Source organism: Aethalodelphis obliquidens, unplaced genomic scaffold (assembly GCF_003676395.1).
Source record: "Aethalodelphis obliquidens isolate GAN/ISIS:26980383/991018 unplaced genomic scaffold, ASM367639v1 scaffold12, whole genome shotgun sequence".
Lineage (NCBI taxonomy): Eukaryota > Metazoa > Chordata > Mammalia > Artiodactyla > Delphinidae > Aethalodelphis > Aethalodelphis obliquidens.
This window is the reverse complement of record NW_020837956.1, coordinates 36887241-36909509: the sequence shown is the minus strand read 5'-3', so window position 1 is coordinate 36909509 and position 22269 is coordinate 36887241. Positions and strand designations below refer to the sequence as shown.

The window sequence follows — 22269 nt, the reverse complement described above, 5'->3', positions numbered from 1 at the left end:
TACAAAATATACCCTGAGCAGCTTATTAATTTTATAAATGGAAAAAAGGTAAAGACAGTGTTGGTTTTTTAAAAAGTCACAATTTTATAAAAAATGGTTTCTTACATTCAGCTGGGAACCATTTCACTCTCATACATACACCCACACACCCCACTCACCCCCCACTCACCTTATATCAGATTGCAAAAGTGTTAACTATAATATAAGAATATTATGACTAGTTAAAAGACAGCAAATACCACAAGGTACAAGTTCAAGTATTAGTGTAACAGGTATCTGCGTAACAAACATCCTTAGAAAAAAAGATACGATTTGTCACAGGTTTGGCTGATTGCTCTCAAAGCGTACAAGTTATCTCAGTTAAAATGTGTTCGCTGCTGAGCACATTTCAATACTTAGCAGGGGAAAGAAGCTTTTAAAAGGAAATCAGAATTCAACCTGATGGTTTCTATCCTTCACACAGTAGATGCAGACCATACTGAAGCACTAGATGAAGAAGTAACGGGTAAGTACCAATCAGTAAGTACCAATCAGTCGTGTGGGGAGAAAGCCCCAGGCCAGCACGTCGCACCCAAACCATCTCCTGTGCATCCTTGGCCACTAGTGTTTGAGAAGAGGCGACCATAACTTTCTTATTCTGAAGTAGTTCAGGCTTTCTGAATGGCGAATGTTTTAAGAGGATGGTGACAGTATTGATACATGAAGATACTTCAGAAACACACAAAAACTGCCCAGCTACCTAGGGTCCTAAAACAGTTGGCAGAATTCTGTAGATTCATTGAGCTACAATTTGTAACCCTCACTATAAGCTAGATTGTTTTAATTCTAGACATTAGAGATTCTTAACAATTTAGAATTAAGAAACCCTATCCCTAAATTTAGCAGTGTAATTCCCTTCTGCTGCTACAAGTTCTAGGTAATACCTAGAAACAGAACCCACATTTTGGAGACAATCTATACATTGGTTTTTTCTCCCTTTGTCTTCAAGGCAAAAGAAATAAATCTATTCTGTGTTCCAGTTATCCTCACAAGAAACTGCTAAATGCCTCATTAAGTTTGCTGGATCATTACAGTGTTTAAAAAAAAACTGAGCATCTCCCTAATCAGTGCCGTTCCCAATATGAAAAGTTAATTTACAAAAATGTAAATACTCATAACCTAATCCAGCTGTAGTTTCTGCTTTGGCGTCAGAGGTTGAAGGATACCTTAAAGATCAAAAAAAACTAAAACCTGAAAGCCTCAAAATAAGCGAGATTCACCTTACCTCTTCAGAAGGAAAAGGGCCTGACCACACAAGTATTACATATGCAAAGGAAGTCCAAACACATGACCAGCATCTGCTGTGAAGTCACTTCCTTTTTTTCTCCCAAATCTTCACAAAAACTGCAGTGATTTGAGGTCAAATCTATAAAAATATTCTGCACACGGAAGTCAGAGCGCTCGGGACGCGGTCCTGAACTAGCACTCGGTTTCCTTGCTGTTAATGCGGTTCTGACGCTGCAGCTTAAAGGATGAGGCCTTTTCGCTTCTGGTGACCGGATGGTCCGTGAGGTCCTCGAACGACTTGGCGGCTGCGCTGCTATTTGGGAAGGGGTCCTTCTCGAAGCCATCCTCGTCGGCGTGCGAATCCGTGCTGGGGTCCTCCTGGATGGTGTCCATCCGCTGGTGGTCCAGCTTTGGGGCCACAGGCACCAAAGGCGCGGGGGGCACCGCAGGGGCAGGCTGCGGGGGCTGCAGGCGGCCCGGGGTCGGGGGCGCGGGAAAGGGCTTGATGATGCGAACCGACGCGGAATCCATGCTGCTCAGCATCTCGACGTTCTGGAAAGACACAGAGTAAGTGCACCCCAGGTCCCACAGTCCCAGCCTCACCCGGCAGATGGCTGCGCCCATCGGCACCCTGATCCCCACGCTGGGGAAGGCACCCCAAGAAGCGACTCGAGCGGTTAGTGTTCAAGTCCTGAAACGCCGCCGTTTGAAGACCCAAAGGAGACTCACGAGAAACAACGCTGTCAGGATCCCAAGACAGGAAAAGCTCTCTCAGTGTTAAACTAAGCCCGTGCTGAACAGCTGACCACTCAGGGCTGACCATCCAAGCGACTAGCAAACGTTCACCGTCACTGTCATGAGAACTGACCTTAGCATCCAACCTAGATCCCTCCTGCTACCCCAGGACCTTCCTGCCAGAGACGGCGCCGCTGGAAAGGCTGGTGGCTCTTGCTGGGGAGGCCAGTGAAGGTCTCTGCTTAGCAGGCCTCAAAATACAACCGAGAACGACTCGTGAGAGATACTTACACTGGGGTGGAACAGAGACAGCGATTCAAACTGCTTGTCCAGTTTCTTATCCTAGAAAGAAGAGCAGAGCAGCGTCACTCCTGCGAACAGCTCCGTTCAGCACCCCTTCCTCATGAGCCCCTCCTACTGTCCGGGGAAGAACGAACTCAGAGCTGGAGGTGTACAAAGTGGAAGCAGGTCGCGCAGAGGAGGAGGAACTTTGCAGCCACGCTTTAAGGGTTCTGCCCAAGTGTTTGCTCTGCACGTCAAAGAAATGTGTTTTTTGGCGTTAAGGAAGGAAACAGGCAAGGTTTAAGCGCTGGTGTCTGAGGCCCCGCCCCGGGTAGGAACGAGGGCGGCTCCGTGCGGCCAGCACTGGCCTCGCAGCGACCCAGCCCACCAGAGCCTCGTCACTCCTCCTGGCCGTGTCCAGGGTCGCTGTGGCCCCAGCTCTTGGCGGCGCCAGGCCTCGAGTCCTGACACACACCCTGCAGAAGGCTGGACACGTGGTCCGCCCTCCGCCCTCGGTCCCTGCCCAGGGCCTGGCTTCCAGCCTGGCTGCCCTGAACGGCCGCTGAGGTCAGAGACAAGCCACTGCCCGCCCTCCCGTCGGCAGCCCTGCGCAGAAATTGAGCATCAGGCCTCTCGGTCCACAGTCGTAACTCGCCGTAAACCACGCAGGTCTGACTCTCGGGTAAAAGCGACCGTAATGGACGGCACGGTCGCCCATCTGTCAAAGCCTCCACCGCGTCCCCTTTAACACCACTCCGCTTTCGCAGGGCTCCTCCTGGCGTCCGGCAGGCTCGCCGCCCGAGAGAAGAGCCGTTCAGTGAGAGCGCGCAGCCGAGGGAAGGCACGGGGCCGTGAAGACCGGAGAGCTCGCCGGGCCGGAGCATCCCACGTGCTCGCGGGAGGGCCCCGCGCAGGGGTTTCAGGGCACAGGCCTGGAAGCCTGGCTCTGACGTCCTCATCTACACAGCAGACAAATCCTCCTTTTCCCACAGAAGCAAGGAGAACGGATCTATAAGAAAATTTCTGGAGAAAGAAATTTTCGGGAAAACAGGACCAGGCCGCCCAGCGAAGCCTCGCGAGCCCCTGAAGCCCTCCCCGTGACAGCACAGGGATAAAATCGTGTTTCTGTGGACAGCAGAAGGGTCTGACTTAGGCGAGTCAAGCTGCCCGTAGGTCTTTCCTACCCACTCAGCACCCGTTTCAAAATCAAACTTCATAAAGTGCCTGGAGTTTCTCAAAGCCCTATTCAACTGTTAACTGTTCCTCATTTTGAACAATAAAGAAGACGGCTCCCTCTCCTCATGTGGAAGCATCTGAGCGAGCACCCCAGACGACGCTGCCAAGACTGCAGACCTGACGGGGCAGCATGTCTGGAATGCTGCTGTTTGGCATCTGCTCTGCCACAGCAAAGTCAGCCTGGGCGCGCTCGTTTAGAAGCTTCACTCCTCAGAGGTCCTGGACAAGCCCAGTTAACCAGTCTCCTGTGCTTAGAAGTATAAAACTCAGAAATTATACATAAGAGCGAAACATCCGTGCACAAAATACGTAATTTTTTTTAGAGACCATTAGTTAATCTTTTTACAAAAAATGCTTTCCCAGGGATAGCACCAAAAATGTCATTGGAAACAGCAGGTCAGATTTTTCTAAGAAGAAATTTTTATCTTTTCCGAAGATAACATGGTTCGAGTTGCTCAAAATTTTAATAAAATGTTTCATTACTTAAAAACTGGTGACTTACCACACAATGGACCAGAATGCTGAAAGGAATCCAAAATATCAAGGAGAAAACCAGGACGGAGCCTACGATGTTGTCTGCTAAAAACTTCCCTGTGAACAATTCCAAACAGTGAATGTCTTGACCAAGTACTTTAGAAATTGAAAATGCAACGTTCTTAGAGTACTATCACGTGTCAAACGGCACAGACTGCTGGCGGGATATAACAACTGGGCTGGTACCCAAAAGCGTTTCTGTGCCACCTGCTCTACACCCAGCTGTCCCCCCACACACGGGAGCTCTCCCCAGAATGGATCCATGTGCTTGTGGAGAACAGATCACATCACAGGAGGGCCCACACAGTCCCCGGAAGGACAGTGCAGGAGACTCATCCTGGAGGAGGCTCCTACTAGGAACAATGCTTGCGAGGACAATGCTGATGCTGTCTGGGTACTATTGTTTTTGTGACTAAACCCTAACTTATGAGCCCTAGAGGACACAGTGCATCCTTGCTTCTGCAAAGTCTGAGGCCCACTTTTAAATAAATGACTCATATCAAGCAGGATTCAGCTTTGCAATCTATAGGACTGAAGGACACTTACGCTGTCACATGTTCATTTTTTAGTAAAGAAGCCAGTATTTTTACTTCCCTTGTTTTAAAATTTGTGCATCCATGCTACACAGGGGCAGACCTATAATGTGTCCACTTTGTTTTAGCCAACGAAGTCGTTTCAGAACAAAAGTGGTAACTATTTCCATCTTCTATTGCACGATTAGGGCCTATCAGTCTGAAACCACACTTTTCTAACGTCATCAGTGAAATCAGCTCAGTTTCAAGCAACCACCCACCTGGGGAAACCACGTACCGAAAGTATTGATGCTCAGCTTGTCAATGAACTCCCAGAACCGCTCAATGACATCCTGCACTCGCTTCTCACATTTGCCCTGTGAACAGAAAGCACCCGTCATTACCCCAGCGGCCATGCATTTAGAAGGAACATGGCTGCCTTCAAATCAAACACATAATTAACACGAAAAGGGCTCCACTGAAACCAAACGGCCAGGAGAGCCATCTCTGACACACTGGAATGGGTACCTAAGAAGGTAGCATTCTCTGTCACTGACACTCCACACTCAGTCCATTTTTATAAGTGGATTTAGAATTACCAGAAGACAAAACTCAAGAAAACCAGTTTGTTAAAGATGGGCCAATTCCAGTAAGGACTGCACTGATCTCACACACACACTGCCAGAGAAGCCTCTCGAGCCCTTAAGCCCTCCCCGTGACAGTGCAGGGATAAAACCGTGTTTCTGTGGACAGCAGAAGGGTCTGACTTAGGCGAGTCAAGCTGCCCGTAGGTCTTTCCTGCCCACTCGGCACCCATTTCAAAATCAGAGCTTGCAATCCTGCAGAATTAGTGACTTTTATAATTAGCCCAGAAAACCAAGTAAGTAGGACTCCCTGCCTCAAACTCAGCTTTACCTCAAAGTCCCCCAGGTCCTGCCCAGTCTCCTGAGAGCACCTGGTCCTCCGAGGTCACACGCACAGTACGTAACTAGACTCTCACACAACGACAACGGATAGACATGTGAGCATCTGTGCTCTGATTCCCTTCCATTTGCGAAACCCAGCATTTACAAAATAAAAACTTCACATCTGGCTGTTAGAGAAAAAGCTGCAGATAAATAAATACTCACATTCATGTCACAAAATCCTACTGTACAGGGCTTTCCCTTCCTCAAAAATAAGTTCTTCTGTTCGGCGTCGACATAGGGCAGGCAGCGGCCCGAGGGGTCCCTGCAGCACACCTTGCACGAGTTGTCGGTTTCTGAAACAGCAGAGCCTCTTAGACACGCGCTCTCCTCCTGCCTGTCCCCCTCCTACCCCGCTCCCACAGGGAAGGAATCGCACTCATTTTTTATTCCAACAGCGAATATGATCCTGGTTTCACACCCCTCCCCTCCCCTCCCCTCCCCCTGCCAAGGAGTAACTCCTGAGTTCAGGCTCCTCAGCCCTCAGAGAGGTAAAGCAAAAGGTAAAAACGATTTACACAGAAAAGTTTCCTTTAAGAGATTAAAAGGCAGATTCTCTCTACTTCAAACCCTTCATAATGCTAAATGATTCCCTTCGTCCCAGCGTTATTACGCTGCGGCTTTCAATCCTTGGCTTCTCAGTTTCCAGCACACTCTGGAAAGCCAAGGCTCCAGCGAGAGCCAAGCCACTGTGACAGAACTGCCAGCCTCGGGGGCAGATCTGAGTGACCCACCAGCGACAGGAGCACCGCGGCCTAAGCACGACCTCTCCCCTCCATGGACACCACCCTCCGACAGCACATGGGGTATTTGGCACACGTACAAATGGCAGGAATGTCCAAAAGGTCAACAGGCCGTATAACTCGGGACAATCTTTACTTGACCTCTTAGGAAAAACTGAAATCAGCCAGAACACAAAAACAAGCAAAACCACTTTAAAGGGAAAACAAAACCCTTCTCCTCATTCATTCACGTATCAGCATTTCCTGGGCACTTACTATGCGTGCTTCCAGGGCACCCCAAGCCTCTTGCCGCTCACTGAATAAATCATCTGACGTTGACTGTGTGTTACCTTTATTTACATGTTATTCCACCTGGAAGAGCCGCGTGCTGCACTGTGTGGATGCTAAGTGCCCATCCCAGGGGTTCTGACTTCTGGGATTTTTGTTGTGAAAGCAGCAGAACTCTCTCCGATGGAGGGCGGGGAGCTCAGAGCCCAGCCAGTCCCTCAGGCCCTTCCTCAGACCCAAGGGTTCCAAAAACAGTGTGGAAATCTGAGGACAAGGGTCCCAGAGGCCGTGGCTGAGAGGTCCCTGCCCCAGGCGTCTGGCAGGGAGCGGCGGCGGCTGGCCCAGCAGACGTCCCGACAGAGGGGGGACCCGGGCCTGGGCCGCACCGGGTGGGTCCTGGGCCACACCAGAGCTCGAGGCCAGCGGGAGGAGGAGTGAGGACAGACCTCCAGCCACCCGCCCTTCCGCAGTCCCCTCTGGCCTCGCCACCGAGTGGCCTCACGGTCTGAAAACACAGCCACGAGGGAGATGGACAGGACGGCTTCCGGAGACGACCGTGGAAGGAGCGGGACCCAGAGGCAGCGGTCCGTCTGCGCACACCACCCGCTGCTCCTGCCCTCGCCCCGCTGCAAGGATGGGCAGGGCCACGTGCTCACCGTTACACGCGCAGGACTCCAGCCTCTGCTCCCGCTCGCAGAAGGGCACACACTTGCCGTCTTTACACTTGCCGAGATCCAAGCACACCGTGTCGTCGGCAGCATCGCCAGGAGGGGGGCACTCACTGCTGTTACCTGCAGCACGCAAAGGGCACACGGGCCGCCCTGAGTCACGCGGCCCAGTTCCACGGGGCGGCCCGTGTCCCGGCAGCCGGGGAGCACCGAGGCCTGGCCATGCCGGGCACCAAGCTGCCCACTCCTCCCAGCGTCCACCCGGCTCCCGTGGCCTCGCCTCCGTCACTACTTACACATGCCAAGCATTCTGCTTTTACCTTTATACTGTGAAACATAACATACATACAAAAGAATGTATATACAAAAGAGATCTCTACTACTAGCACCAATAAAAGACACCTGTGTGCCCTCCCTTGACTAAGACGCAAACTCCCTAGGAAGACACACGACCATCCCCAAGCCACACGCCCGCTCCAACGGCCACCCTTCAATGTACTCCATTTCTCTCTCACCTCAGAACCTGACTGTATGCGCTCAGTACCCACAAGGTTCTTGTCTCCACTCTCTGAGAGGACTGGCTGCTTCTCACCCTTCAGATTTTCTCTCCAAGACCTCCTTGCTCAGCCTTTCTCAGCCATCCCCGAGGACCCTGCCTAAGCTGGTGGCCCCTCACCCCCGCCATGCTCTGTCACTCCACGGGCTCCTGCCCTTCACAGCACGTGTTTTACAATTTACATCTATTCGATTACCTGTGGTTATTTTCTGTTTCTTACCACGAGACTGGTAAGCTCTATGAGAGCAGAGCCCCAAACTATTAATGAATCAGTGATGTCCAATCCCTGTCACACTGTAGGTAAGCCACAGATATTTCTTAAATGAATCAATGATTCGTAAGGACAAAGAGAAGCCAACCAAGGATGTTAAATTCGAGAGAAAGGGTGGAACGAATGACTCATTCTGGAAAATGAGAAGCACGAGCAGTTGAAAGCCAACACTAAAAGGGAAGGGAAAGACCACAGGCCTGGCCTCTCAGCTGAGGAATGGAACCAGTCAAAAGATTCGGACTCAAAGGGCTGTGAACTTAAAGGAATCTGCCCTATTTCCTACAAAAGCAGCCTTTCATTAACTACCTAACACATATGAGACACTTGCTTAGGCTGCTACCTCTGCCTCTGGTTTTATAAAACCCGTTACGGGTGCTGGGCATTCAGAGTGCCAACAAGACTGTATTATAGCAAACTCACTGCCACTGGAAGCAAACTCTGGAAAAAGTACAGCAAGTTCAGGGGAGGTTTATGTTCTGTACTGTCACCATATTTTTAGTATGTTATGCTGCCCTCAGCAGAGACATAAAAAATGCTTTAGAATATTTGTTGAACATCTGTTCTTAAAAGATTAAAAGCAGAGTATAAAAAGACAGGAAAATAATTAAAAACATATAGCATCACCTATTTAACATGGTACTCCGAGTGGAGCATGCATGCAGATCTGCCAGTGGATGCTGCAACAGAGGGCTGGGCCCTGCCCCGAGCTACCAGTTGCAGGAGGCCCGGGGAGGGGACCAAGCATTTCCATTTCTAACAAGAGCCCAGGTGATGCTGCTGCTGCTACTTTGTATAAAATACCAAGGGAACAAAAGGCTGTTTGAAAAGGAATATCTTTTTTTCAAATTGTTTTACTTACACTTATTTAAAGAAAACATCTTTCTATTATTACAATAAAGACAAACACTGAGCACAGCTAGAAAGTGGTTTTGGGGGGGTTTTTGGGGGGTTTTTTGCGCTACGCAGGCCTCTCACTGTTGTGGCCTCTCCCGTTGCGGAGCACAGGCTCTGGACGCACAGGCTCAGCCGCCATGGCTCACGGGCCCAGCCGCTCTGCGGCATGTGGGATCTTCCCAGACCGGGGCACGAACCCGTGTCCCCTGCATCGGCAGGCGGACTGTCAACCACCGCGCCACCAGGGAAGCTCCTAGAAAGTGTTTTTTAAAGACTAATTGAGATATTCAGGCTCTTGACATTTGCCAAACTAATGTGATGCTGACAGATCTCAGAATGTAAGAATCATGTGTAACATCTCATAAAATGCACGTGTAAAAGCCGAGGGAAAAATCAAAACGAGATAAAACCTCGCATCCACTAGGATGGCTACAATCAAAAAGACGGGAATTCCCTGACGGTCCAGTGGTTGGGACTCCACGCTTCCACTGCAGAGGGCACGGGTTCGATCCCTGGGTTGGGGAACTGAGATCCCACATGCCGTGTGGTGTGGCCAAAAAATAAAAAAAGACAATAAGAAGTATTAGTGAGGATGTGGAGAAACTGGAACCTTCACACATGCTGGTGGGAACGTAAAATGGGCAGCCACTTGGAAAACAGCCTGGTAGTTCTTCAAAGGATTAAACAGTTACCGCATGACCCAGCAATTCAACAAAAGGATATATATATAGGAGAAATAAAAACATAAGTCCACACAAAAACTTGCACATAGGGACTTCCCTGGTGGCACAGTGGTCAAGTATCTGCCTGCCAGTGCAGGGGACACGGGTTCGAGCCCTGGTCCGGGAGGATTCCACATGCCGCGGAGCAACTAAGCCCATGCGTCGCAACTACTGAGCCTGCGCTCCAGAGCCCGCGAGCCACAACTACTGAGCGCACGTGCCACAACTACTGAAGCCTGTGCACCTAGAGCCTGTGCTCTGCAACGAGAAGCCACCACAACGAGAAGCCCACGCACCACAACGAAGAGTAGCCCCCGCTCACCACAACTAGAGAAAGCCCGCGCACAACAACAAAGACCCAATGCAGCCAAAACTTTAATTAATTAATTAATTAAAAATTGGGTGGGTTCATTAAAAAAAAAACTTGCACACAAATCTGCATAGTATCATTATTCATAGCAGCCAAAAAGCAGCAACAATCCAAAATTCATCAATTGATGAATGAATAAAAAATGTGATATATCCATACAATGGAATATTATTCAGCAATTAAAATAAATGAAGGACTGATTCATGCTACAACATGGATAAACCTTGAAAACATTATTCTGAGGGAAAGAAGCCCACATATTGTATGATTCCATTTATATGAAACATCCAGATTAGGCAAATCCATAGAGACAGAAAGTAGATGAGTGGCTCTCTGGAGCTGGGATGAAGAGGGGACTCGAAATGGGGGCTGAAGGATGCGGATTTCTTTTTCAGGTGATGAAAACGGACTGGTAGGTGGATGCACAAATGTGAGTATACTAGAAACCACTGAACTTACACTTTAAATGGGCAGGTGGTATCATATGTTAATTGTATCTCAATAAAGCTGCTACAAAAATCAAACCAAGCAACCAAAGGGCACAGAAATTAGAAAAATGCAAGATGGGATAGATACACCAGACAAACAGGCACAAGAACAACAAACAGGCAGCAGACTGAATACTAACACGTTAAAACAGTATATGTGTAACGGATTCACTTTGCTATATACCTGTAACTAACACAACACTGTAAGTCAACTATACTCCAATACAAATTAAAAAAAAAAATTTAAAAGAAATCACAAGGGTCAAAAAGGAGCATTACATACCGATGAAGGAATAGCAGATCAAGAAGATGTAGAGAATATGTCCAATCATGTACCTAATAATATAGCTTGGGGATTTTTTAAAGGAACAACTAACTACAGGTACTAAGAACTACAGGTAATATTGATAATCAATACAATCTCAAACTTAGCTCCAGATAAAGTCCTAAATGTGAAAGGTAAAATTATGAAGCTACAGAAGCAGCTGTGGAAAATATCTTTGTAACTATCCACAACCCAAAAAAATAAACACACAAACAAAATGACAGATTTGATTCAAGTGAAAGATTTCAGTTCCAAAAAGGACAACAGATAGGAGGAAGGCATATGCAATGTTTAAACCAAATGGATTATCATAAAAGAACTCCTCCAAATCAGTAATAGCAAAAATGAAATGCAATTTTTAAAAATGGACCAACTAAATGAACTATTCACAAAAGGAGAAATCTAAATAGCTAACAAATATAAAGAGATGTTCAAGAAAAATGTAAATAAGAAGAAATCACTTTATACTCATCAGACCAGCAAAAAAAATAAGACAGCTAGATAATACAGTGTGTCAGCAAGGACGTCAGAATACAGGAACCTGGACCACTGACAGGGGCACTGACAAAACCCGTTACTGCTGTTCTAGAGAACGCTGGAGTGCCTCCCTCCACGACTAAGCAATTCCACTCCTCCGTATGCACCCACTCCTCCGTATGCACTCAGCAAGCTCTCAGAGCTCCCAAAGTAGATGTGTAAGGGTGTTCGGTGTAGTCCTATCTGTAGTATTAGGAGATAAAGGCAATCCAAGCAGCTGCTGCTTGGCGAACAGATAAGTAAAATATAGTAAATCACAAAACTAAACACTCAGCAAGTGCCCGAAACAATGAACTAGATACAAAGATACAGATACACAGACAGAAATACAGAGCAATAGAAAACAGAGTTGTAAAAACATGGTATTGAGTTTAAAAAAAAAAATGATCTAAGGTAGAGTACCACTTTGGCACGTTAAAAACACACATATACAGAAGATAAACACACTATCTTTCAAGGATATACACCTATCTAGGCAAATATTAGACACGTTAAAGCAGATGCCTATGAGGGGAAGGAGAATGGAAGTGAATAAAAGGGAATAAACAACGAAGAGAAATAATCACAGGCCTTGCACAGACCAATGACAAGTGTGCTGAGATCAACTCAACTCTGCACGTGAGGTTAACAAAAAGAAAGGGCTGTATTCATCTGAATGAAGCACAATCTTGCTTTCCAACACACACATACCTGCTTGAGCAAATTATTCCAAGAGAACCGACGGGAGGACATACCTGTGCAGTAAGACACGCCTTTGCACGTAGCATTAATGGCCTCTTGGCACTTCTTCTGGGCCGTCTCGAACTGACAGTTTTTACAGCAAGGACTGTTCCTATCACTACAGAGGAAGAGCAGACAGTCCAAGTCAAAGAACAGCCCCACAGCACAGACTACGGTCATGCCACAGGGCCCTGAAATGGCAGGGCAGGGGCTCCTGGCTGGATCACCCACTCCTGCACAGACTCCCAGGTGCTAGCACCACCTGCACATGCTCCATCTGCCCTTCCTGATGCAGACTCACGCAGCACAGTGGTCCAAAGTGACCCATCTTTAAAACATCTTGGTGTCATTGGTTTTCATTAACTTAATACAGTAATTAAAAAAAAAAAAAAAAGGACTTCCCTGGTGGTCCAGTGGTTAAGACTCCACACTCCCAACACAGGGGGCATGGGTTCGATCCCTGGTCAGGGAACTAAGATCCTACATGCCGCGTGGCGCAGCCAAAAACTTAAGAAAACAAAACAAAAAATACTCGAGCCCACAAGGCAACAGCGGGCAAGAAACTAGTCAGCCCTGTCAGTACTTACAGTGTTAATAAGCACTGTATTCCGTTAAATCTGTGACCATAAATCAAAGTTTTCCCCCTACTTCTAAGCCAGGCACTGGACGTTAAAAATGGAAATTTAAGTACCTTCTAACTTGTAACCTGCTTCCTCCACAGTTTCTGGGATTAAACAGTATTCTTCAACACTATTTACAGTATAGATACACAATAATTAATTTATGTCCCAGGACTGTCATTTTGATTGGTTCCCATACTTTGTTATTATGAAAGGATGTAGCCATGAACATCCCTGCTAAATCATCTTTGTACATCTCTGTTTCCTTAGAAAAGATTCTTTGTACTATGGCATCGCTACAGCAGAGAGGATGCAAGATGGAGGATTTGTGATACAATGTCACATTGCTTTCCAGAAAACATTTTTCTCGCTATAAAGGGCAGAAGGGGTAAACACACACTTGCCAGGCCCTCTGATGATTCTAGAGCCCCGCGCTTTCAGCCCGCTGTTGTGAGGACCCCTGTCAGGCGCCCAACTCCACCCCGCGCCACGCTCCTCACCTGCACTGGACGCCCGGCCTCAGCATGCAGTCACTGTTGCAGCAGGTGTCATTGTTCAGGTACATGATGCCGGGGTCACACTCCTCCCCCTCGTCCACCCTGGAGTTCCCGCACACTTTGTTGCTGCGTTCTTGAAAACACTCCTGGGCCTTACTTTCAATGGTCTTATAGATGGACTGTTTACTGCAGTTTGAAAACATCTTAAGAGAAAAGAGGCCACATAGGACCCAAAATAACATAAAAATTCATTCCCAGGTGGTGTTTGTGCTTCTTTTCCAGGGACAAACTTTAACACAAAAGCCACAATCAGAACCACCTTGAAGGTATGTCAGGTTCACTGTCGCCTCTAAATGTCATTTGTATGGAATTGAATCATGGCCCTCTGTAAGATGCTAAAAAGGTGACATGAACGTGGTTAAGAGCCTAAAATTCTTCACAGGAAAGTAAGCTACACGAATGCTGAGACCAAACACCCCAGCCAGCCTAGCACGAGCAGAGAGTCACCAGACTCTAAGCCACCCCAGGCGCAGGCACAGGCCCCGCTGCAGGGACACTGAGAACAGGGCACAGGCGGCCATCTTCCTAGATGCAACGTCAGGCCTGCAAAACAGGGTCTGCTCTGGTTTACCTCTTCAGCTTTCCCTGAATATTTACATCAATGATCCATGTTTAAAGTGTTTAAATAGTTGAGCTTAGTAAGAGGCATGTTATTACATATAGTCTATTAAAAGATTAAATTTCAAATTATTACCTAAACGTTTTCATGAGTCCCCAAGATCTTAAGTTTCTTTGAGTTTCTACAGTTGACCAGCATCTCAAAGGAAGCCTGAACCCTAGCTTGCCCACTTGGTGTACAGAAACATGAAAATGACCTTCTAAATCTGGGCATTTTTACCTGGAGCTCTAAAATGGAGTCCATTTCCCAAACCATCTGAAATTATCAAGAGAAGCGGAACAAGACTTGGGTAAAGCTCAGCGCGGGTACTTGTAGAGGTAGGGCCGCCACGGTTTGCAAACGGATACAATGGCTTCACTTTCAACCCAGACAAGGGCCATGAGACCCCTGAGGAGCAGAGAGCACAGGACCCTTATGAAATAGTATAACATATACACTGGTCTCTGGCCCCAGTTCCTGGCACAGAGCTCCCGAAGCCCCTGTAATTTCCTGGGTCAGAATGGGGGTGTCTTTTGTTGTAATGAGCTGACTTGGAGTGGGCTCCTTGGGGGCTCCTGGATGGGGGCTGGTCACCAAAATGACCAAGCCGCCATGAGAAGCTTGGAATTTTCAGCCCCGCCTTCCATTCTCTTTCGAAGGGACAAGGGCTTAAAACGGAGCTAATGGCCGATCGTGCCTATGCGATGAAGCCTCCATAAAATCCCCAAAGTACAGGGTTCAGAGAGCTTAGGGGTTGGTGGACACGGGGGTGCTGGGAGAGGGGTGCACTCGGAGGCAAGGCAGCGCCACGCTCCTTCCCACACACCTCGCCCTCTGCATCTCTTCCATCTCGATGCTCATCTGTATCCTTGATCATAGCCTTTTATCATAAACTGGCAAACGTGTTTCCCTGAGTTCTACGAGCTGCTCTAGGAAATTAACTGAACCCAAGGAGAGGGTCACTGGATCCCCCAATCTATAGCCAGTTGCTTAGAAGCACAGGCGATGACCTGGGCTTCTGAGTGGCATCTGGGGATGGGGGGTGGGGGGGAGCGCAGCATCAGGGCACTCTTACGGGACTGAGCCCTTAACCTTTGGGATCTGATGCTATCTCCAGGAAGAGTGTCAGAACTGACTTAAACCCAGCTGGCGTTGCAGGAAACAGCTTGGTGTAGAGTAAAACCTCCACGTTTGGTGACCAGAAGGGTCAGAAGTGAAGTGGGCTCTGTGAATAGTAAAGTAGACACACAGGAAGAAACACACAATAGGGAAGAACTGTGTAGGTTTTCCCTACACAGGAAGAGAAAACGGAATTGATTTTCCTTTTCGACCCTCCAAAGGTGACTGTGACCACTGAATCAGATACAAAAGGATTACTCTCCGAAAGACACTGAAGACCCCATCTCCCTAAACGGAAACACTAATTGGATTTTTTTTAAAGCATAGTAAAGACATTTTTAAGGGGCCTGGTTATTTCAGTCTAGACCTCGGGCAGTTGTATTTTGCTGCGTTTATTCACCAGCACTGCATACTCATGAGCTCAATTCTACGAGTTCATTATGGGAGGCCAGGTCCTTATGAATTCAAATTCACACTGAACCAATAAGATCTCTTTGCTAATTTATCAGAGTCACGCCCCTAAGCAGCTGGACCCCCGGACAGAGCTGAGGGAAAAGTGACCACTTCGCTCTCGCTTTTGCTGCCTCCGCACTCCCCGAAGCCCTCTGAGCCCTCTCTCTGTATCCTGACCACACCCCCTTCTCCTCCCACCAATGAACTCTAAGAGGTTACAATCCCTAATGCCGTCTGCTCACAGCAGAGCCTGTGGCTTGATACTTCTCAGTGGCTTGTCTGGTGCAAGGTGCCAGGTCCTGTCTTTCTAGGTCGAGGAACCACCTTATTTTTGTCCTGGAGCCTTGTTTACCTAGTTAAAAACATTTTAAGGAATTAATTTTAATTAAGGAATTAAAATGTGGACTAGAAGATGCTCCGTATCTTTTTACAAGGAGATTGCTACTTGGGTAAACCAAACTATTAAAGAAAATACACTTGGGACAAGATAAATAAATGGATAAAGTGTTCTTCGCTGATAGACTAGCAGCTCCAGGATAAATAAATGGCTCTGCCCAGCCTCCATCCTCATTAGCGAGTTCCTACAGGGCTGTTCCAAGAGCCCATCGGCGAAGTCTCCCTTAGGAAGAACTTGTAACAGGAAGAGTGAGCACCACGCATGCTCACGTGAACAGTCTGCAAAGTAAAACATTTTACCCCAAAGTACTGATGCCATCCTCATGACCAAGAAGCAGTGACTAACAACTAGAGCTGCACTGTCTAGTACGGCAGCCACTGGCCATATGTGATTATTTAAATTTCTTTTTCCTCACCACATATTTCACACTTTTTATTACAGAAACGTTCAAGCATCTGTAAAGTGGACAGAATGGATTCATGAATGCTCACATGGCCCCTCACCAGCTTCAGCAATTATCAACTCATGGCTTCGTGACTCACCTATATCCTCACCATTTTCCCTCTGTTCCCACACTGTTTTTTGTTGTTGTTGTTTGGGTTTTTTGCAGCTTTATTAAGGCATATTTTACATATCACAAAATTTACCAGTTTCAATTGTACAATTCAGTGATTTCTAGTAATTTTACCAAGCGATGAAACCATCACCATAAGTCAGTTTTAGAACATTTCATCACCTCAGTAAGGTCCCTCAGATCCTTTTACAGGTAATGCCCATTCCCACCTCCAGCCCCAGGCAACCACTACTGAATTTAAATAAAACAGAATTTAAAATTCAGTTCCTTGGTCTCTCCAGCCACATTTCAAGTGCTTACTGGCCACATGGGGCTAGTGACTACTGTATTGGGTACAGCAGATAGTGTTCCCCCATCACAGAACCTTCCAGTGAACAGTGCTGAACTATAATGTACATCATTAGAAAGAGAGAGACAACCTCTGAAAAAAGGAGAAAAATTCAATAGGGTATGTGATACAATGGAAGAACAGGCAAAACAGGTAGCTCCTCAGGCACAGGTTGTCCAGTGGAGGAAAAATAAAGCATAACAAGCAAAGAAAGAGAGGAATGGACTTTGCACCTAACAGCCAAAGAAAACAAGATGCAACAAACAAAAAACACGACAAAAAAAACATGAGACCAGAATTTTAAAAGGCAGGGTCAGGGCCAGGGAAACGCAAAAGTAATCCTTTCCTCTAGCTCCTAGTCAGGCTTTAAAAGGGGAGTCAGGACAAATAACTTGACACTTCCTTCCTGATTAGATGCAGATGGTTAGCCCATCCCCCAGCCCACTTAAATTCTGCACAAAACCACAATATTTTCCTCATGATGCCTCATGCTGCTCAACTTCAAGTAAGAGGAAGAAGGCCCAGACAGACATCTATGAACACTTTCAGTTCAGGCTCTACGAGTTAGTCACAGCCACTCTTAGCAAAGTCTCTGAAGCTGTTTACCATGTCCCAAGTCAATGAGTATTGTGTACTCCATCAGACACCCTCAAAAATCGTTCCTCTAAAAAAACAAAAATCGTTCCTCTATTTACCTAACAAGTATTTATTATGTACCAGCTACCCTGAACAGGCACTGGAGACAGAACCGGTAACCAGAAAGGCAAGGAAGGGCCCTACCCACAGGACGCTTACATATGGCAAATTAAATATTTTTTTGCGAAGGTTTATTAAAACGTGCAAATTGTGAAGCAGTGTAGGGTTAATATGAATGACAAACCTGTAAATTAAATGAAGTTTTTAATTGAAAGCCTGAGCCCACCAGATCCTGCAAACTAGGACTCCAGTGCAAGCCATTATATTAAGTAATTAATTTTCCACACAGCCCAAACCAACACATGATCATCTTTGACAACAAACAGTCCAGAGGAGCAGATTTAGATGGACCATGTTTCACTCTTAATACACACAACCAAGTTTCAAGGTACTTTGTAATCTGCCGTTCCATCCCTAGAATGGAAAGCTTTTCTGAGCTCTCATTATAATTAAACATAGCCTCTTTCTTTCCTAACCACATAAAAAAAGCTCCAAAAGTTACATACCTTATTGTTCTCGTGATCGCCACTCACAGCTATGGGATACATAACATACTTTCCTCCCTGGTCCTCATTTGGGGCACATTCTGCTAGACCATCTGGATCGTGTTCTGCTCCAAAATTGTGCCCCAATTCATGAGTTGTAACGAGGTCAGCTTCCTGAAGGATCATGCAGAGCAAAGATTATTTCCTAATAGCCAACCATCAAGTGCTCTGGCCAGCTGGGCCCTGCTGTCTTAGATGTTGGACTATGACTCCTTCTATCAATTACAGAAATTAAACAGAATTCATGGGATTTTATTTAATATTGCAAGTAGTATTATAAGGATGAATTTAAATCAGTGTAAGAAAACATAACTTAAAAGATACACTGGGGCTTCCCTGGTGGCGCAGTGGTTGAGAGTCCGCCTGCCGATGCAGGGGACGTGGGTTCGTGCCCCGGTCCGGGAGGATCCCGCATGCCGCGGGGCGGCTGGGCCCGTGGGCCATGGCCGCTGGGCCTGCGCGTCCGGAGCCTGTGCTCCGCAACGGGAGAGGCCACAACAGTGAGAGGCCCGCGTAACGCAAAAAAAAAAAAAAAAAGATACACTGGAACACTCTTACTGAGGCACCAAACATTGGCCATTCCAAACACCGCCTGGCACCAGTAAACCCAATAGCTAACAGTCAATCACCCAGCCTCCCGCCCTTCACCCCAATCACACTCCTGTTAAGATCTAACTATTGCGGGGGAGGGGGTGGGTGAAAATAAGACAACTGAAGAACAACAAAACAATGTTCCTTATCCCAGTGACTGAATTCATGGCCAATGACAATCTTAATGACCTAGAGGATTTTATTTATCAGAATCCAGTTAAAGGGCTGCACTGAACCGATGAGATCACCAGAGGATTTCTACCTGAATGTAACAATGAATTTGGCCAGTAAAGCTAAAAATGTTCCCGTATTTAACTGCAAAAAATAACAAATTTATTTACTGATTTTTTTCCTAAGGGGGGGGAAAATCACTCCATAGAATCTGAAAAAATTTGTATGTATTTTGCAAGACATGGGAATTTTTTTTAAGACAGAGTCCCAATTCTGAAACCAGTGTGTTGAAGATTACCAAGTGTTTATATTAAAATGGTAGTAAAGAAAACTTGGCATTTTAGCAAAAAAGTACTCAAATCCTAAAGGTGCAATATGGAGAAGTGATTCCAAACTGTGCTTTGGAAAAATTCATTAGTGGATTCTCTAACAGACTGACACTTTAAAAACATCGAAGCAATTTATTTTTTATTCTGTGTGTCTTATAATAGAAAAATTCTGGAAGACCAAGGAAAACATGTCATGAAATCAAACCATTGATGATGCTGTGATACCAAAAAGGTAAAGGAGTACCATAAGAAACAATTCTGGAAATTAAAAAGTTTCCAAAAACTGCTTAGTATATTTTTCTTCTCTCATCCCATTTCACTTTTTTTAAATCAACCAAAGTCCATAATTTATATTAGGGTTCACTCTGTGTTGCACTTTCTATGGGTTTTGACAAACACATAATGTCTTATATCCATCATTAAAGTATACAGAGTAGTTTCAACACCTGAAAAAATCCTCTGTGCTCCACCTATGCATCCCTCCCCACCTGGCGAAGCAACCACTGGCAACCACTGATCCCTTTCCTGCCTCCGTGGTTTTGCCTTTTGCGGAATATCATATAGATGGAATCAAACAGATTGGCTTCTTTTACTTCGTAATATACATTTACAGTTCCTCCATGTCTTTTTATGGCTTGATAGCTCTTTTTCTTTCTTTTTTTTTTTTTTTTAAAGTGCTGAATAGTATTGCATTGTCTGGATGTAACAGTTCGTTTATCCATTCACCTACTGAAAGGCATCTTGGCTGCTTCCAAGTCTTGGCAGTTACTAATAAAGCCGTTATAAACATCCGTGTGCAGGTTTTTGTGAGGGCTCCTTTGAGTAAACACTAAGGAATATGGTTGCTGGATCCTATGGTAATACCAGAGTAAGTTCAGTTTTATGAGAAACTGCCCAACCACCTTCCTAAGTGACTGCACCATTTTGCATTTCCACAATCAAGTGTGAGAATTCACGTCGCTCCACATCCTCGCTAGCATTTGGTGTTACCAGTATTTTGGATTTTAGCCATTCTAATAGTTGTATAATGGTATCTGCTTGTTGTTTTTTTGTTTGTTTGCTTTTGTTTTTGTTTTTTGCGGTACGCGGGCCTCTCACTGTTGTGGCCTCTCCCGTTGCAGAGCACAGGCTCCGGACGCACAGGCTCAGTGGCCATGGCTCACGGGCCCAGCCGCTCCACGGCATGTGGGATCTTCCCAGACCGGGGCACGAACCCGTGTCCCCTGCATCGGCAGGCGGACTCTCAACCACTGCGCCATCAGGGAAGCCCTGCTTGTTGTTTTGATTTGCAATTCCCTAACAGCATATAATGTTGAGCATCTTTTCATATGCTTATCTGCCATCTGGATATCTTCTTTGGTGAGGTGAGGTGTGTATTAAGATCTCTGGCCAATTTTTAAGTGGGGTTGTTCGGTTCTTTATTGTTGAGTTTTTAGTATATTCCTTATATATTTTGGATAGCAGTTCTTTAACAGGAGCTGTAGATGAAGGGCGCCAGAAGGGATGTCTTTAGGGAAAACAATAATCCCGACTTGTCTTAAAAGAAATTTGACAGCTAACAATTATTTTCTTCTTTATACTTTTTATTTTCATATTTCCCACTAAAAGCATACATCTTTTTAGGCAGAAACAAAAAACAGTATGTATAGCTTTTAAAAAAGATACCTAAATAAATATGTAATAGCTCAGGTCCTACTACAATAAAGTCAAAATCTACACTTTAAAAAATTAAAGAACATACCTTTGTAAGGATGGTTTTACCATAATTTTTTGTGCTGGTCAAACCACTATTCAAATAGATATTTTTCTTTCCAGTTGGACTATAATAAGCTACAGGAAAAAGGAAACAGAAACAAACTGCTTGTTCAATACAGAATTATAATATAATCCAATCACCCTGCTATCCCCACATATTCATACAACAAATGGAAAACTTACCCTTTGGGCAAACACCTCCATGACTGTTTGCTCTGGGAGAACCAACATAAGCTAACCCAAGAGTTCCCATATCAAAATCTTGGTAGGTGAAAAGATGTGCTAGGCAGACTTTAGATGCTTCTTCAGCTATATCAAAGCTAAATTGCTTTTAAAAAAACAAAGTACTCTTAATTAGATTAACAGTTACATCAGACTAAAAGATATATCAACTTAATATTCCAGAATACTACCATACTTTACGATTGCAATTTTTTTTACATTTTTTTAATTGAAGTGTAGTTGATAGACAGTATCATATAAGTTACAGATATAGTAATTCACAATTTTTAAAGCTTATACTCCATTTATAGTTATTATAGAATATTGACTATATTTCCCATGTTGTACAATATATCCTTGTAGCTTATCTTACACATAACAGTTTGCACCTCTTATCCCCTACCCCTATTTGCCCCCCCCCCCCCCCCCCCCCTGGTAACCACTAATTTGTTCTGTGAGTCTGTTTCTTTTCTGCCACATTCACTAGTTTGTTGCATTTTTTATTTATTTGTTTGTTTGTTTGTTTCTTGGCCGCACTGGGCGGCACGTGGGACGTTAGTTCCCCGATCAGGGATGGAACCCGTGTCCCCTGCAGTGGGAGCGCCAAGTCCTAACCACTGGATCGCCAGGCAAGTCCCTTGTTGTACTTTTTAGATTCCATATATAAGTGATATCATATAGTATTTGTCTTTCTCTGACTTATTTCACTTAACATAACACCCTCCAAGTCCATCCATGTTGTTGCAGATGGCGAAGTGTCATTCTTTTTTATGGCTGAGTAGTATTCCTGTGTGTGTGTGTGTGTGTGTGTGTGTGTGTGTGTGTGTGTGTGTGTGTGTGTCTGTCTATATATATACGCCACATCTTCTTTATCCATTCATCTACTGATGGACACTCAGGCTGCTTCCATATCTTGGTAACTGTAAAAAATGCTATGAACATTGAGATGCCTGTATCTTTTCAAATTAGTATTTGTTTCTTTGGTCGACTGCAGTTTTTCACCAGCAATCACAAAATTGTGCGGTATAGTGCTCCTTACCTATGGTTCTCACTCATCTACACAGATGAGAAGCAGACTGTCATGGGGAGGGTGCAAAAGGGAAAGAGCCTGGAGCTTTTTATAGCATTTCGGAACTAGGAGGGTTGATGTGAACACATGCAGTTCAGCACCGGGGACACTCCAATTCTGCAAGGTGGAGGGCTTTGATACTTCTTCCAGAGGA

The 22269-nt window shown here is 45.7% G+C and overlaps 1 protein-coding gene across 2 annotated transcripts in view; it reads right to left on the bottom strand.

Moving 5' to 3' along the window:
- Positions 1 to 60: 60 nt before the first annotated feature.
- The window catches only part of ADAM17 (ADAM metallopeptidase domain 17), a 52244-nt gene continuing 30035 nt past the window's right edge, over positions 61 to 22269 (bottom strand). For both annotated transcript variants that reach the window (XM_027113841.1, XM_027113842.1), the window contains 11 exons: positions 21008 to 21152; positions 20811 to 20899; positions 17940 to 18092; positions 13212 to 13411; positions 12106 to 12209; positions 7197 to 7331; positions 5696 to 5826; positions 4864 to 4942; positions 4022 to 4110; positions 2293 to 2343; positions 61 to 1818 (listed from right to left, as the gene is read on the bottom strand). In XM_027113841.1, the coding sequence (XP_026969642.1) occupies positions 1459 to 1818; positions 2293 to 2343; positions 4022 to 4110; positions 4864 to 4942; positions 5696 to 5826; positions 7197 to 7331; positions 12106 to 12209; positions 13212 to 13411; positions 17940 to 18092; positions 20811 to 20899; positions 21008 to 21152 (1536 nt within the window). In that variant the 3' untranslated portion in view covers positions 61 to 1458. The remainder of the gene's footprint in view (positions 1819 to 2292; positions 2344 to 4021; positions 4111 to 4863; positions 4943 to 5695; positions 5827 to 7196; positions 7332 to 12105; positions 12210 to 13211; positions 13412 to 17939; positions 18093 to 20810; positions 20900 to 21007; positions 21153 to 22269) is intronic.